The sequence below is a fragment of the Anopheles cruzii genome, chromosome X, assembly GCF_943734635.1.
Source record: "Anopheles cruzii chromosome X, idAnoCruzAS_RS32_06, whole genome shotgun sequence".
Taxonomy (NCBI): domain Eukaryota; kingdom Metazoa; phylum Arthropoda; class Insecta; order Diptera; family Culicidae; genus Anopheles; species Anopheles cruzii.
This window is the reverse complement of record NC_069143.1, coordinates 8803199-8819317: the sequence shown is the minus strand read 5'-3', so window position 1 is coordinate 8819317 and position 16119 is coordinate 8803199. Positions and strand designations below refer to the sequence as shown.

Genomic DNA, 16119 nt, shown 5'->3' with positions numbered 1-16119 from the left:
TAGCTGTGCGTCACTTGAAATGCCCAACATCATGATGGTGATGTTGAACCGAATGGTGCAACTTAAAATACCGGGGTTATTTATTTAGTTATACAAGGCTATTTATCGATTTATTAAACAGGTTTTTTTGGTTATCTCTAACAGGTTATCTTATTCTAGCTGGTTATCTATCATTCTCTATCGGGTTGACTCATGCTGAGTAGGTGTCTATCTATCTCTACGAGTTGGTAACTATTGGTCATAACTATATATTCTGAAACTGGTAACTACGAAATGGATAACCGTCGTCTGTCGGCTGGCATTATCAATAAGCAAAGAAACGCCAATCAGGGTGCGATTAGTAGAGTAGCTGAGTTGCGCCCTTTAATGCCGACGATCGCGCCGATAATTGGGAGCCGGCTGGGAGCCGATAATTGTCCACAACACATTCTCTCGCTCGATCATTCCACGTAATTCTGCGGCTATTGGGACAGCCGATCGATCGAAATCAGGGTCTCCGGTCTGTGCGGTGTGGTGGTGTGCTAATTGCACAAACGCACCTTTCGCGCTGGATATTGGATCGAGGCTGACGATCGCCTCGGGTGACTTATTCGGTAGAGCGGGTTGTGCTGGTCGTGGTTTGTTCAATCAATGCCGGCTGCATTGGTCTCGAATCTCCGGTCCGGGGTATTAGCATATGCTGCGCGCTGCGATGCACATTCTTCGGTATCGCTCGGTTCCTCCAATAGCCATACTAGCAGGTTCCAGTTTAAACAGAGTGAAGTACAGGTGCGAACCTATCGGGGCGAGTCACGCGCGTGCGCTTTCGAACTGAAAGTTCTCGGCCAACGATTCAGGCCCTGTCTGCATCCGCCGAGGCTCAGAAGTAGGTCGAAATTAGCCCGGTTCACTCTCTCTCTCTTACTCGCTCTGTGTCTCTTCTTAGCTCTGTCTCTGTTATGTATACATTTGGAAGTTTCCGCCTACACCCAGGATAAAGGCAGTCAAGTGCTTCGGACGTGATCGGCAGCACATTTACGGGCGCAATTGTTTTCAGGTAGTGCGGCGATGTGGCGATCGTTGCCACTGAAGTGCTGCCCTTTCCTTCGGAAAATCCGGTTCCTCTTTCGCTCGCTCTGTTTTGTTCGCGTCTCAGCCTGCGAGGTGTCCAACGCCCGCGAAGTATGGATTTTGGTCACCTGTAACCGATCGTCACCTTAGTGACAACACCGATCCACACACGCACCTGCACACGCACTTCATCAATATCACCCCATCACTCAGTGCACGTAGAGTAACCGAAAACCTAACCTAGCATGCCATGCCTGACACGCTTCCTATTGTTTCCACTCTGATCTCCGTAGCATTCGCGTTGAACGGCGTCAGACACACCGCGCTTTTGGGGAAGTATCGCAACGACAGCCACAATTACGCCGACGGCGACAACAACAACAACAACGACCACGACAACCATGACGACGCTAATAACAATATCGCAGACGCAACGGCGCTATTAATTCGACGTTTCGGTGAACCTAATCCCTTCAGATCCTCTCTGTTTTTGGTCTAAGCTCGCATAGAGCGTCCAGAGAACTGCTACCTGCTACTAACAAGCGCTAGCTAACTTCACACACTAGCTAGCTAACAGCATGCACATCAGATGCCTACCGAGCAGTCCTTAGCAGCGACCTAATATAGAATGTAGAGGTGTGTAGAGTCCTTCACCGTCACATTAACCACCACCACCCCCCCGTAAGAGGAGCACATAGGGGCGCAGCGCGTAGAGTAGCAGTGGGTGTGGATGACATTTATCACGAGCCCCGTGGCCGTGCCTGAAACGAATTAAGATCCGGCGATCGATTACCACCGAGGCAGCTGATACGGCAGCGAAAAGTATTCCGCTGTAAAAGACCGAGACCGGCTCCGGCGCCCGAGCAATGGTTGCGGCGAATGAATACCGTCGTTCGGACGACCATCAACAGCAGCAACACCAGCAGCAGCAGCAGCACCAGCACCAGCAACGACACCATCATCATCATCGGCGTTCACAGCAGCAGCGAGGTGGCGCTACCGGCATACCTCTGCCGAAAGCCGGCAACCCGAAGCCGGTTCGTCCGGCTAAGCCACCCAAAAGTGAGGCAGTCAGTCAGCCACAAGCAGGAGCCATCGACGACTGGCAGTATCCCTTCCATCAGCAGCAGCAGTCGCAGCAGCAACAGCAGCAGCAGTCGCAACAGCAGCAGCAGCAGCAGCAGCACCAACACAGCAGGGACACGGCAGAAGGCTGGGGATCTGGCGAGCGCGAACGGCGGGATTGGGGTGACCGAAAGGTTAGTGGCCACCGCGCTAAGGCGGCTACGCTGGCAGCCACCCAGAAGGTTTGCCGACCGCCGATGTTCTCGCGTAATACTCGAGTTCAAGATTTGCTCTGATTTCCGAACCCGATCGGAAGGATGGCCCATATTTCGATCGATTACGCTGCTTTGGGTTGTCATTGTTGTTATGTTTACATTGTTACTGTTGTTTCTGTTTATATTTTCTATCACAACAACCAACTTGGTTTCACTTGGTTTCACTTTTCTCTACGATTTTGTCGTTGTTTATGTAATAGGATTTCGTTCAACAAGTTTTCCTTGGTCTTTTTTGGGAGTTTCTAGACGTTGTACTACGCCGTGCGGCCAATCGTGATGCCCCTAGCTGGGAGCCTAGCAGGTGACGGGGACCATGTGAACCGATCCCAGGTGCAAGACGCCGCTCAAGTAACTCTCGCTCCAACACTTTCTACGATTGGTGGGGGTGATTGGGTGGTGATTGCTCAAAAAAAAAAAACAGAGCCAGCCAGCTAGCGAGCCTGCTATATGCCTGCTTGGGAGCCAGCCAGCCAGATGGCACCCCCACCTCCGTAATCTACTCAGCAGTATCAGAACCTAGCGGTATCGGGCAAGCTGTGGAAGTTTTGCCTGATGGTGCATCTGTGATCGAGCACGATCGAGATAGTCCGATCGATAGGAACCGCGGATTGCGGTTGGAAAGCATCAGAAATTGGAAAATTCCAAAAGTTCTGTTAGAAACGGAGCATAGAGATCGCTCGCGTCATCTGGTCGAGCACAGAGAGAGGGAGAGCTTTTTGTCGGTCACCATGACACATTCCTTGCTCGTGGCTACAGCATCGCGACCCAGTGTGTAACAAGCACTATTGAACATCGGAGCAGTTTTTTTTCGACTTGCATACATTTTCTCCTATTGCCGCCTGAATGTGCTCCTTGGTCGTTCGAAGCTTAGCAGTCCTCAGCTGGTTCTTCCAACAAGACCATGGAAAAGGTCAATCATTGACGCTCGGCTGCAACGTGTCCTCAATTTGTTGTCGTTTGTTGATTCTTTGCTCAGTTCGAAAACATCGTGTCGATCGCAAAACACCAAGAATGTCGCATTTCGTAGCGCGTTTCGATGACGTAGCAGCCAAACTTGTCACCGAGCTGAGCCGTCTGTCTGTGTTGCTTTCGGCACTCTCATGTCAGTCAGAGTACTGTTGTGTGTAGTTGTGCGTCTACGACACAGAATCCCTCCCCAATACCCCACGCCCCCCAGTTCACCATCCCCCTTACCACAGAGCCTTGCTGCACCCTGCTGCGAGAGCCAAGGTGACATTTAATAGTTGTTCCGTTCACCAGCTGGCTTGCATCGAAGCGCACCGAAGTTTGGCGAATGCAGGAGGGTGTGTGTGAACGAGGGAATCATCCCCCACTCTACCATCACCCTCACTCCCCCACAGCTTCCAGTCGAAGAGAAAGGTTTAATTACTAATGAACTAATAATTGTATCTCGATCTCGTGAAGCAACCCCCAGAGGCCTAACGGCGCAATGAAAATTAGTGTCCGATTCGGTCCAAAAAGAATATACATCCCAGATCGCCTTGCCTGCTTGTGCCCACGATCGTTGGGATGGACAACGGTCCTCATTCAACGGTTGCACCCTCTGAGCTGGAAGATCTCGTCGCACAGCCCTCGAGTGCAGAGCTCGTGGAAACAGCGCTGGGAGCGCGTGGTTAGCCGCTTTTGGATTTTTTTTCTTTCATTATTGGATGTGCCGATGTGTCGGGCTGCCGTGGGTTGCATTATTAGATTACGTAACTCAATGTGGTACATAAATTAACGAGCCCACGAACATCTGGGAACGCGAAAATTCGCTTTTTGCGTGACGAAGAAGCTCCATGGATCCACAAAAAAAAAACATCTCCGTAACCCTGGAGGGATCCAAGAGTAATAGATGAAATACGCACACACACACACACACATACATACTAGACGAGCACGCTTGCAATGATGAAGCCAAGCACCGCTTTGGGACTAGGGAGCGAGAAGGAAGTCAACGAGATGATGGTTGGATGTGGTTCATTTATGATGCAGGTGATGCTGATTTGCGCATATTATGTCCGAACGCTTGGTAGAGAGAGAGAGAGAGAGAGAGAGAGGAATGCTTTCACCGTAAAATTTTTCCCACTTCCCGCTTTAAGTCATCACCGGGAATTTTTCGCTCGTAATCTATCTTTATTCGTTCTCTATTATTGATGTTTTGTGGTTGCTGATTCAATTTGCCGGCAGAGTAGCCGAAAGATAGCAAGAGAGCAGAAAAGAACACTATAATTAGTATATGCCCACAGTTACAACAGTTGACACATCACAAGATCATCAACATTTGCTTTCAATCGTCATTGACGCAAGCCCCTGTGACATCACCACAAGTTGAGCGGCTTTATAAATAAAGTAAATTGACAAAGTCCTCAAACGTTATTACGTACTACTAGCATGACTAATTCGGTGGCAGAAAGAAATTTGACAATAGACTTACCCCAAAAAACTTTCTACTCTTCTCCACTCTGGGCGTGGGCGGGTATGAATCGGCTTAGGCTAGGCGCATTACTGGAAAAGTGTAACATAGAGGGCAACAAAATCCCAAAATTCCGAAACCGGTGAAGCTGAACCAACAACGTGCGGTGGCCACTGGCCCAAATAATGGTAAAGCCGCGCGTCGTGTTGTGGCCAAGACAAATCGTCTTTATGGGCGTCTCGAACCGACTCCGTACACACACCTAGCTAAAGAGAGAGAGAGGTGAAGGCGGTATGCATAATGTTAAATATGTTTCTCTTGTCTTGGCGTCTAACGTTACGGTGGATTAATTAATTTGACAGCGCCGCACGCCGTCAATCAGTTCGCTTCGTTGACGCACAGGTTTTTTGGCATCGCAAGATTCAGCCCAACTGGGCTGGGCTTCCAATGGTGCTCTAATGGTTCAATGGTCCGGAAATCGATTAAGAGTCTTTCGTTTCCGGAACTCTGCGTGGATACGCCGCGGAACGTTAATCCTTAAACTGTAGCTCCAGGCTGTTCACGATTTTCAGTTAAGTTCGTGTTTTTTTCCAAACTAAGCTCCAACGCTGGCTGCTTATTTCTGGTTAACTTGGTAAATTCGAAAACAATACGTCAGGATAGTTTATAATCAACGAAGACCGGGTGATTGGGACCATTGACCAAGTCGTTGGGAATACCGTTTTTGCGTTTCGATAGCAGACCACTAGTATTTCAAAAGAAGGGATATTGGTCGTTTAAGCTTCATTGGTCCATATACTATTGTATTGTGGTAGATGTCTGCACCGCTGGTTGGTCGTTGCTGATGTTTGCCTGAAAGTACCTAATTTAGATTTGGGTCAATAAGTCGGTTCTTTTGAAGAAATTAGTTGACGCGCTTGATTTGGGTTTTTAGAAGGGATTTCGGATAAGGTTTTCTCGTAGGTAGTCTTTTCTGTGGAGTAATTGTCCACAGTCCAGAAGGATACACGCTACTGCGATGTTTACCCTGCAGTATTGAATCTGAGTCCCTAGTATATAGTATAGGCAAGGGAACCAGGATCCTCTGGTTCGTTGGGATCGTGGGCACACACGATGCAGGCAAGTGGCATTTGCTCGACACAATTATAGTTTCTGGTTTGAGACCTGACACAGAAACGAAAGAATCTCTTTCCGATTATCTGAACAATGAGAGAAAATCATCGGGAACACCGCTTGTGGGAACACATTCCTTCCTGCTCGCTGAGCTGAAGGCCATTCGGCCATTTCGAATGTCGTGCCAGTGTCTTCACGAGGTTTCGGCGGCGGTCGACCTGGTGGTGTCTCCGGAAGCGGAACGGCATTCCTGTGGTCGTCTGCACCCGTTCGTGAAGTTTCCGCTTCGTTGAGCTGAGCGAAGCGAGAGCACCTCGTCCGCATCTAGCCCGTCCGTCCATTCCGTGGGTCGCCAAGTTCAGTCGCCTTCCACGGCACATTCCTCTGGAGCGTCGCTTCCCGGCACACACTGACGCCCGGTGTCGTCTGTTCTGAACCATTCCAGAAACCCGGCACAAGCTACCCGGAGTCGGACGACTGTGACTCACTGCCGCCTCCACCGCCGCCCGACGACGACGACTCGTACTTCGACGACAACGACAAGCTGCACGCCCACAACCTTCATCAGCACCACCACCACCACCACCATCATCAGCAACAGCAACAGCAGCAACAGCAACAGCAACAGCAGCAACATCATCAGGGACAGGGCCATCACCTGGCCCATTTGACGCAAGGCGGACCCGGCGCAGGGCTGCTGCACCATGCGCATCACCACCACGACCACACCGTGCATCTGCCGTCTCTGGCCGGCTTCGGGCACCTGGGCGCCGCCTCCGAGCTGACCGCCAGTCCGCAGAAGGACCGCAAGCTGCGCTCCAACTCCGATACCTCGCACAGCACCAGCGAAAGCAGTGCCGGGGGTACGGGTGACGCCGGCAAGCATGCGCTGGGCGGTGGAAAGCAGCAGCAGGGAGGCGCGGGCAAGGCCGGTGGGCACGGACACCATCACCACCACCACCACCATCACCATCGTTCGTCAGCGACGGGCGGGGGTGGCGGCGTAGGTGGTGGCGGTGGTGGCGGCGGACTACACCCGAAGAGCAGCCGGGCCGATTCGGTGCTGTCGAGCGACTCGGACATCCGGTTCACGCGGCGCAAGCTCGGCGACAACCAGAAGTGTGGCTGCGCGCTGATCGCCGGCTTCCTGCTTATCCTGCTCTGTGCCGGCGCCATCGTCTACGTTGGATGTAAGTCTGCCGGTGGTGAAGGGGGGTAGCCCATCCTGGGGGCAGGTCAACTGGGCAGGTATCCTGCAGGAGATCTGTAACATTGGACATTAGACTCACCACATTGGAACTAGGTTTTCAATATTTCCCAATTTCCAGAATGAAGTTTGACGTTTAAAAAGTCAAGTAATCGGTAGTTGAAACACATATACTTCTACCTACATCTACCTAGTGTACCATACAAGAGAATAGAGTCATTGGAAGCAATTAGGAGTGGAGATCCACTGGTTCTAGTTGTAGGAATCACCTACTCCTACAGTCACTGGTCTACTCAAATCGCTCGCCTTTGTAGGGATGGGCTGCCTGGGGTCTGCTCCGTGTTGGGTCTTTCGGCCGACTAACGTTCTTGGCCGACTGTCCTTCGCCCCCTCCCCACAGATACGTACCTGCGGGCGGAACCACTCCCGGACCGGATATTCCGCGCTCGGTTACGCGTGACCGAGGGCGACCGGTGGACGCCGGAGCTGGCGGACCAGAACACGCTGCGGTTCCAGCACCGGGCCCGGGATTACCGGGAGCGCATCAACCTAATCATGCGCCGCTCGGACCTGCGCGAACCGTTCGAGGGCAGCGAGATCCTGGCACTGGATGGGTAAGTAAGGGTGCAGAAGTCCGAGAGTGCGTAACTGATCAACTGGGGGCGTCTTCCAGAAATGACGAGCCGGGCGACCTGACGCTCCACTTTGCGCTGTACTTCGATCCGTACGCGGAGCTCGTGTCCGCCGCCGACCTGCACGCGATCCTGATGGAGGAGATCAGTGGGCAGGAGCGGAAATATTTCCGCAACCTGACGATCGACCCGGCCAGCCTGGTGGTGAAGGAGGTGGTCGGTGCGGACGACGACATCGTCGGCACGTCGTCTTCCCCGCTCGGTGGCAAGGACGGTAGCGGCGGTGGCGCTGGCGGTGGCGGCAGCGTCGTGGAGCAGGCGACGACGGTGCGGCCGGCGCGCCAGTGTGAGCCGCTCCGGCTCGGGTACTGCCGGTCGGTCGGGTACAACGTGACGACCTACCCGAACTACCTCGGCCACGACTCGCTGGCCGAGGTCGAGGCGGACCTGATCTCGTTCCGCGAGCTCGTCGACGCCGAGTGCTTCCGGCAGGCGTTCGACTTCGTCTGCCGGCTCCTGCAACCGCCCTGCGAGCAGCGGGGCGGCGCCGACCGCGAGCCGACCGCCGGCACCGTCTGCCGCCAGTATTGCCAGTCGTTCTGGGCCGGGTGCGGCGAGCGGCTGCCGGAGCGTATCCGGCGGCTGCTCGACTGCGAGCGCTTCCCGGAGTCGACCGGCATCCAGTCGTGCCACAGCAAGCCGGGCTGTACCGGTGAGCTGCAGGCGAACGCGCTCTCGTCGCGCCTGTGCGACGGTGTCGCCGACTGCGCCGACATGTCGGACGAGAACACCTGCACGTTCTGCGCGTACGGTGCCATCTCGTGCGGCCGGAGCCGGGCCTGCTACGCGCGCAACGCCCGCTGTGACGGCAAGCTCGACTGTCCGGACGGTGCGGACGAGAAGGATTGCCGTAAGTTGCGAGAATCGGTTGCTTGTGGGGCGGGTCCTAATCTCTCTCTCTCTCTCTCTTGGTCGCTCCATTTCAGTGGCCATTTCGCCGCAGGTCAGCTACTTCACCTTCCCGCAGCCGATCGTACCGTTCCGGCCACGCTTCTACGCCGAAGGCTACGCGGTGTTCTCGGAGAAGGGCACCACCGGCAAGCTGTGTTCGGTCGGCATGGAGGCGAACGGGTACGTGCGCCACACGGTGGCCGAGTCGCTGTGCAAGGCCCTAGGCTACGAGCGTGTCGACTACGCGGAGATCCGGAACGACACCGAGCCGAACACCAGCTACGTCCGGGTGCTGGATCCGCGCGCCTCCGAGATCTCGTTCGTCCGGACCCAGTGCCTGGCGCGCCAGTCGCTGTACGTCGCGTGCAGCCAGCTCGAGTGCGGCGTCCAGTCGGCTCACCCGCCCACCGGTCCCGCCGGTCCCGCCGGTCCCATCCTCGCCAAGATGGCGGCCCCTGGAGACTGGCCCTGGCTGGTGGCGCTGCTCCGCGCCGATACGCACGTCTGCGACGGCACGCTCGTGTCGAAGGACTGGGTCCTCACCACCGAATCCTGCTTCCAGGGCCAGCCGAAGGCCACTTGGATCGCCGTCTTCGGCGCCGTACGCCTTTCTTCCTCCAACGCACCCTGGACGCAGCGGCGCCGAATCGTACGTTTCAATCTCCAAAACACAGACACCTCTCCGGGCAGTTCAATCAGTTTCTGATGCGGTTCGATACGGGGTTTCCAGTTGAGGAATTCCATCCCTTTAAGTGATGTTATGACATCATCATTTGATGAACAGCGCTTTCCGGCGCATGGATTCTTTGTAGATTCTGGAAGTCAGATGCAAGTCGCTATAGGGTCCCAATATGGTGAATACAGTGGATGCTCCAACAATTCGAAGTCTTGAATTCATCGATGTTTGCCGTTTTCAAAGTCCACAGTCAAAATTCCTTTCGCATCACACAAAAAACTAGTGAACCGATCAGCCGATTCTTGGCCAATTTCTGGACACGATTCAGGACCCAATTGGAGATAGTTTCAAGTCTCATCGATAGTGATCCGAGTCCACGCACAAAATCCACTTTCTGGTACTCAATACTTCAGTCAAAATGTTTGTTGCCCCGATGAGAACTTCTACTAGAGTCAATCGACAATCCTTCCAATACAATATCCCGTATTTTTGCTACGATTTCATAGGTTATTGCTGTTTTTAGACGTTCTTACATTGAGTGTATTGAACCGCAAAACTGATTGAAACTGACTAACCGACACAATGACCTCTCACTTTCATGCTCACTCTCTCTCTCGCAGATCGGAATGGTGAAGTCGCCGGTGGAGGGCAGCACGGCGGCCATGGTGCGCCTGGAGACACCGGTCGTCTACTCGGACTTTGTGCGCCCAATCTGCCTGCCGGACGTGTCGCTGAAGGAACCGATCGAGCGCACCGATACCGCGACGGCCACGCCCCATGCCGAGCGCTACTCAACCAAGGGGGCCACCAGCTTGCAACAGCACCACCACCCGCACCCCCAGCAGCACCATCACCACCAGCAGCAGCAGCAACAGCAGCATCATGCGCTGAAGGAGTACCGGCAGTACTTCGAGATGCCGGGGACGGCCGACGGCTCGGTGCTGGGCGGTGGCCCGGACGAGTACCGGGACGCGAACCGGACGGCCAGCACGCCGGTCCTGAACCACCAGTACAGTGCCGACTTCACGGACGAAGCGTACCAGGTGCCACAGGCACAGGCCGCCGTCTCGGCCGCTGCCTATCCACTGCCCGCCAACTCGCCTCAGACGACCGGCTACATCGCCGCCCTCAACTACATCGGCTCGGGTGGCGTTGGAGCGGCGGCGGCCGCGGCGGTGGTGGTGCCACCGACCGCCGCCTACCAACCGGTGCGGGTCGGGGGCGGCCAGTGGAGCAACTGTAACACGCTCGGGTGGTCACGCCAGCGGGACCATCTGCAGCGCGTCCAGCTCAAGCTGATCGACATGTCACCGTGCGAGAACGTCTCGATCGCCACGGTCAACAGCCTGTGCGCGGAAGCGGCCTACCACAAGCAGGACTGTAGCGAGGAGGAGTTCGCTGGGACGCCCGTCGTCTGTCTGCTGCCGTCGGCGGCGGCGAACGGCGACCGGCGCCGCTGGGCCCTGGTCGGTATCAGCTCCTGGCGCATCGCGTGCGCCCCGAACGGCATCGAGCGGCCCCGAATGTACGACAAGATCACACCGAACACGCCCTGGATCCGGGACACGATAGCGGCGACGGTGTAACGAACGCGGTGCTACATTAGAGCGGGGGGGGGGGGGGGGGCGGGGGGGGGGGGGGGGGGGGGAGGCCTTGCATCGGTTGGCCGTCGGCCAAACTTCAAACCAAATAAAACCCGCCAGCCAGCGTACGAGCGAGCGAACGAGCAACGGGCCGGCGGCCGGCGATGGCAGCGCAGCGCAGCATTATGCCATTTTTCCTTTCCAACTTTCTACTCTCCTTGACCGTGGTCAGGATCTGTTCCTGTCTGTCCTGTTCTATCGTTTCGTGTTTTGTTATAACATTTGGAGTTTCAAACCACATAGCTGCTTAGCGAAACGATATAATACATAATACTATATGTACGAGAGAGAGAGCAACGAAAGTCTAGGGTACTCTAGGAGTTGAGGCCTGTGAGACGCTAGGCGAGCGAGTAGAGCGCTTCGGAGCGAGTGTTAAGAGGGGAACCAAATGCGGTTGCGTTAAGCGTTGAGTTAATACATAGAACAAAGCAATATATCGCCTAGCGAACGACCAAAGGTTCTACGATGACAGCTGAGGCGGAGGAGCATGAAGATAGCGCTAACGCTTGCAGATAGTAGGCTTAATTCCAATTCCGTTTTGCGGTAATTGGCGCGCAGTTGACCGCGGAATTCGTTGCCGGGCGCCGAGCCCACTCCCAATCAATCACTATGTACTATATTTATGTGTCGTTGTCATCGAATGCACGTTTTTAGTAAGACAGCGCAGGACGGAATAATAGGTTGAAGCTTTTGGGGCCGCGCAATGTTGCAAGACTGTCGCAAGAGTTTGTGTCGTTTTTACCTACTCAATTATCGATAGCTTTCTAAATAAACATCTAAATCTAAAAAATGGTGCACGTTAGTATGAATGCCGGCGTTTGCTAAATCGTTAGCTCTAGTTTTTAAATTTTACCCCGAATCTTTGAATGCTTTGGAATCGGAGCTGGAGCTGGATTCAGATCAGATCGGAAAATGGGTTTCAAATGTGTTCGCCAGACACGCCAGAAAATCTTTAACGAGCGCGATGCGTCCAGGATGACGAGTAAGTCCAGGAAAAACGTGGGAACCGTGGGACAGCGTCCTCGATTAGCATGCGCCAGATGGTGCGCCGATGCGACGACGAGTCGCCGTGGCTCTCAATGCACGTCGATGTGAAAATGTGGGTCTGGCCATGCTGATGCATGCCGATCTTGTCCTGCAATCTGCCACATAATTAGCGTACGAAGTGCTCCGAACCACAGGGGATGCGAACCACGAGGACGGACGACCGCAGCGCATCGAACGGTGGCCTTGAAGCACCATCTGCTGGAACGCATCTCCCATCTTTTGACTCGTGGGAACCGGTGCTCTTCCCGGGGATTCTTCAATGAAAGTGTGTTTAATAGTTACCAGTAAGCAGGAAGTGATGGCACTAAAGCTGAAAGAGAGAGAGTTTATTTAATGAAAAGTAGACTTTTGGATCTTTGGCACCTACGCGATTCTTCGGCGCGAAAGTTAACAAGCGAGATTAAAAGTGATGCAGGGGTCGCCGCCAGGTGACGAACGGAACAGCCGAATCTCTCAGAATGACCCGCCAGAGTGTGTCCGGAACGCTGGTGACCAAAGTCCGACCAAGTTTTCACACATTTTTCCTGATAATTCCTCATCTTAGACCGACCGAGGCCGACTTGGAGGCGCACTTTCCCATGTTGCCAGCCAGGCGCTCGTGTGTTTGTTTTTATGACAGCCGCTAGCGACCAGTAGAGAGAGAGAGAGAGCGACAGAGAGCGGTTGTCACTTTCGCACCGTTGGGGGGCAACGCACACTGTTGCGCTCGGCGCTCCACTATGGGGAAATGACGGTCATAAGTCAACTTAAAAACTGAGGGTTTTAGTTACATTAGCCTAAAATAGATATGTTATCTATGACAAATCCGAATTTTTAGCCTTCCATGTTGCGCATATTCCGAGAATTCATCTGTCAAAGTCGAAAGAGTGATAAAAATGGTTCTTTAAGACCAACATTCATCAGCTACTTTAAGGCGATCTATTTTAAGAAAACACCTCCTGAGTCATAAGGAGGCGCCTGGTCTCGCCTATGTTGCAGCAGATTTGCGCATTTGGAGAGGATTATGCTTTGAAACATTTTGGTGTAACGCAGATTGCATAGCTCCGGCGTTTAGATTGTGTATTAAAAGATTTTAGTGTCGTTCAAATTGCATAGCTCAGGCGTTTAAAAACCTTTAAGGTTTTTAACGAAAAAGCTTATTTATAAAAAGTTGAATTTAATCAAAACACATGCAAAGAAAACAAAAACGTTGCAAAAAGTCCATAGATTCTTCCTCAAAACAAATATGTCCGCCTTCGGCGCACAAATTCCCTACTGTGCGCTCCAGGCCCCGGCAAGCCGGCTGTGTGGAGAAAGTCTCTGCGCTGTGTCGCAACGTGCGGCCGAAAATGCCGGAACGCTGCGATTGTGTGCGGACCGGGATCGGAGAGCTCGGATGCGTGTACGCGTACGTGCTGGAGCGACACGCACACTGGAGCGCTCGGAGACCGGTATCGGATGACGGCGGGTATCATCGAATCAGTGTTGAGTGAAAACCACGTGCGTGCAGAACTGTTCTTGACTTTTGGCTTCGCTCTTAATTGGTTGTTCCCTCTGCTGCTGTTGCTGCTTCACAACAACCCGGAATCGAACGAGTTCTTCCCACCAGAGCCCGGTAAAGTAAAGAGAATGTAAGTTGCACACCCTGTGCCGACGAGTGTCCTACCACGGAGCTTCGGCCGGCTGAGTAAGTAAGACTGAAAACGACGCGCGCGTCCGTCGGAGAAACCACCGAAGACGTGACCCGCGACCTTTCTGCTTAGGAACGCGAGGGGGTCAAACATCCTCCAACGGCAGCATCACGGCAACGCTTGATGTTGGCCGTTGGTAAAACGTGTTATTGTTGGGCTTCTGTGCGCGTGTGTGTACGACGTTCGCGGTACGGTACGAGAAGCCACTCACGGAAACCGCTGTTTTTTGCCGCCCACGCTATGGGGGGGGGGGGGGGGTCTAGGGAGACCCCATATACCTGTCTCGCACGCTCTCGCTCTCGCCGTAATTGCTCAATAATCCCGGCGAGTTCGACGCGCGGTTCATCCAAGCAATGCGGTCGCGTTTCTAATGCGTTTCTAATGCTTCTAATTCTAACCACCTCTCGCCTTAGCGTTATGGTCCAATGTGAAACATTTTTTAGCAAACGAATTACTCAAAAAACGCGGCTCATCGCTCACAACTTTCTCCTCTTTCACACCACGGAGGAAGCGTTCGCAGAGCGTCAGTGGTAATATGATGATCACTGCTGCTGATGATCGGGCATGGCGGCCATGCGCCATCTTTCTGCGTCAAGGATGCACTGCCAGAGTGTCAACCGAGAGTTTTATAGCAACGCCCGATGGCCCTTTTGTCCCAATTCCCTCGTTTACACATCCCATGCATCAAAAAACCCTTTCTTTATTACAGTTAGAGCAGTTGTTCGAAACGGCAGGCGCGAAACAACGGAGCTAGACTTTCGACATTGTTCGGCTTTAAATCATCACCACCCATCAACCTATCAACCTATCCTGCTGATTCTTACCTTAGCAAGCAAATCTCCACCCGAAGCGTCTTCGAAGGTGCGCTTACCTTCACCTTTGCAAGGACTCTCAAGTACGGCTTTAGCCTACGTCTTTGAAGATATGCCAGTATGCCTTTTAAATAACGTGATTTTATGAAAACCTAAAATTTAAAGGGCAGAGCCATGAGCTGTGTTCGCTAGGTAGTCAGAGTTTGAAAGGTACGTTCTTCCAGTAGATTTGTGGGGCGTGTGTTTAGAAAGTGAACCGGGGAACCAAAATCATCGGGGAGCAAAATGTGTGTTCTCAACTCAAATCAGATATTTCCGCTGAGCATTCCGAGGGGGGCCATTTAAGAAGTATCGCGTTTATGAATTTCCGTGGGCTACGTATAATAATTTGTAATTTGTTTTTTTTTTGTTACGCTGCGTTTGTGCTCCTCATGTCACTCACTAATGGTGACAAGTTCGGTCAAGTTTTGAGTAGAACGATCAATATTAGGAATATTAGCTGTAAGATAGAGCACAATTTGCGCGAAGCAATCCGTCACAAACGCCCGGACTTGTCGGGAAAAACAGAAACTGGCTTTTGCGCCCCTGCTTCGTTATTTGTGTATTTGTGTATTTGCGCGATTTTTTTGCCAAAACAACACACTCACGATAAACTATATGTTCATGCAAAAGCCAATAGCTGAAAACAAACCAATAGCGAAAAAAACACAAATGTTGCGATACTTTTTAATGGCCCTCGTACTATTGTAGGAGATACATAGATGGAAGGCAAAGGCTAAAATATCCTATTTTTTAAGGGCGATGTCTTTCACCACTGACCTCAGGTCGTAATGGTCCAAAATAGCACCACACTAACCGATGCGCGTATCCTTTTGGCGGAAATGCCTGATGCTTTGCTGCGCACCTAATACGCACGAATGAACCGGAACCAGTGAATGGGTGAGACACGCAGCTTGCACGCCTCTCACTTAAAACCCCTTCACTTTTACTTTCAGAGAATAACTAAGGCTCACTCAGTCCCAGAAGCGCTGTCCAACGGTGCGTCACTTTGTGAGTGCCTCGCACGTGTTCTTTCCGAGTAGTGCTCGATGTTAGTTCATTACTTGTTTACGCAGTACCCCCCGCTACCGGGGAGAGGGGGGAGGGGGGAGATTGGGGCCCGATTGCCCGCACATACGTTGCGATATGGTAGTTCCCCACTTGGCCCCTTTGTCTGGAAATCCCTTTTTGAATGCTTGACACACTTGAGATGGCTTTTCACCAACGGGTTGACTATTTGCTTTCGATCGGCTTCACGATTGGAAGCTATCGATCGTTAATGTGATGAAACATAGCTTCTGGTCGTCAGTTGAAGGCCTTTACACCTTTACCGGGCCCTTCTTGGCTACGATGTCAAATAGAGGGTACTTTCCTCGTGGGGGCTCGTGGCAACCTCGATATTTCCTGAAGGTGCTTGAGTACCTACTCTGGTTGGTGCCGACTATCGCAAACCGACTGGCCGGATCACGCATCTAACCCTCCGTTAGACACATAATCCGACCCGATCCACATTTCAGATACCG

General features: G+C 52.9%; 1 protein-coding gene across 1 annotated transcript; it reads left to right on the top strand.

Annotated features, from left to right (window-relative positions):
• The first annotated feature begins 1916 nt into the window (after positions 1-1916).
• LOC128279179 (uncharacterized) lies at positions 1917-10971 on the top strand. The gene is made up of 6 exons (XM_053017902.1): positions 1917-2087; positions 6365-7109; positions 7527-7740; positions 7800-8668; positions 8745-9358; positions 10006-10971. Exons 1-6 carry the CDS (start codon positions 1917-1919, stop codon positions 10969-10971), a joined length of 3579 nt encoding a protein of 1192 aa, XP_052873862.1.
• Positions 10972-16119: the final 5148 nt, after the last annotated feature.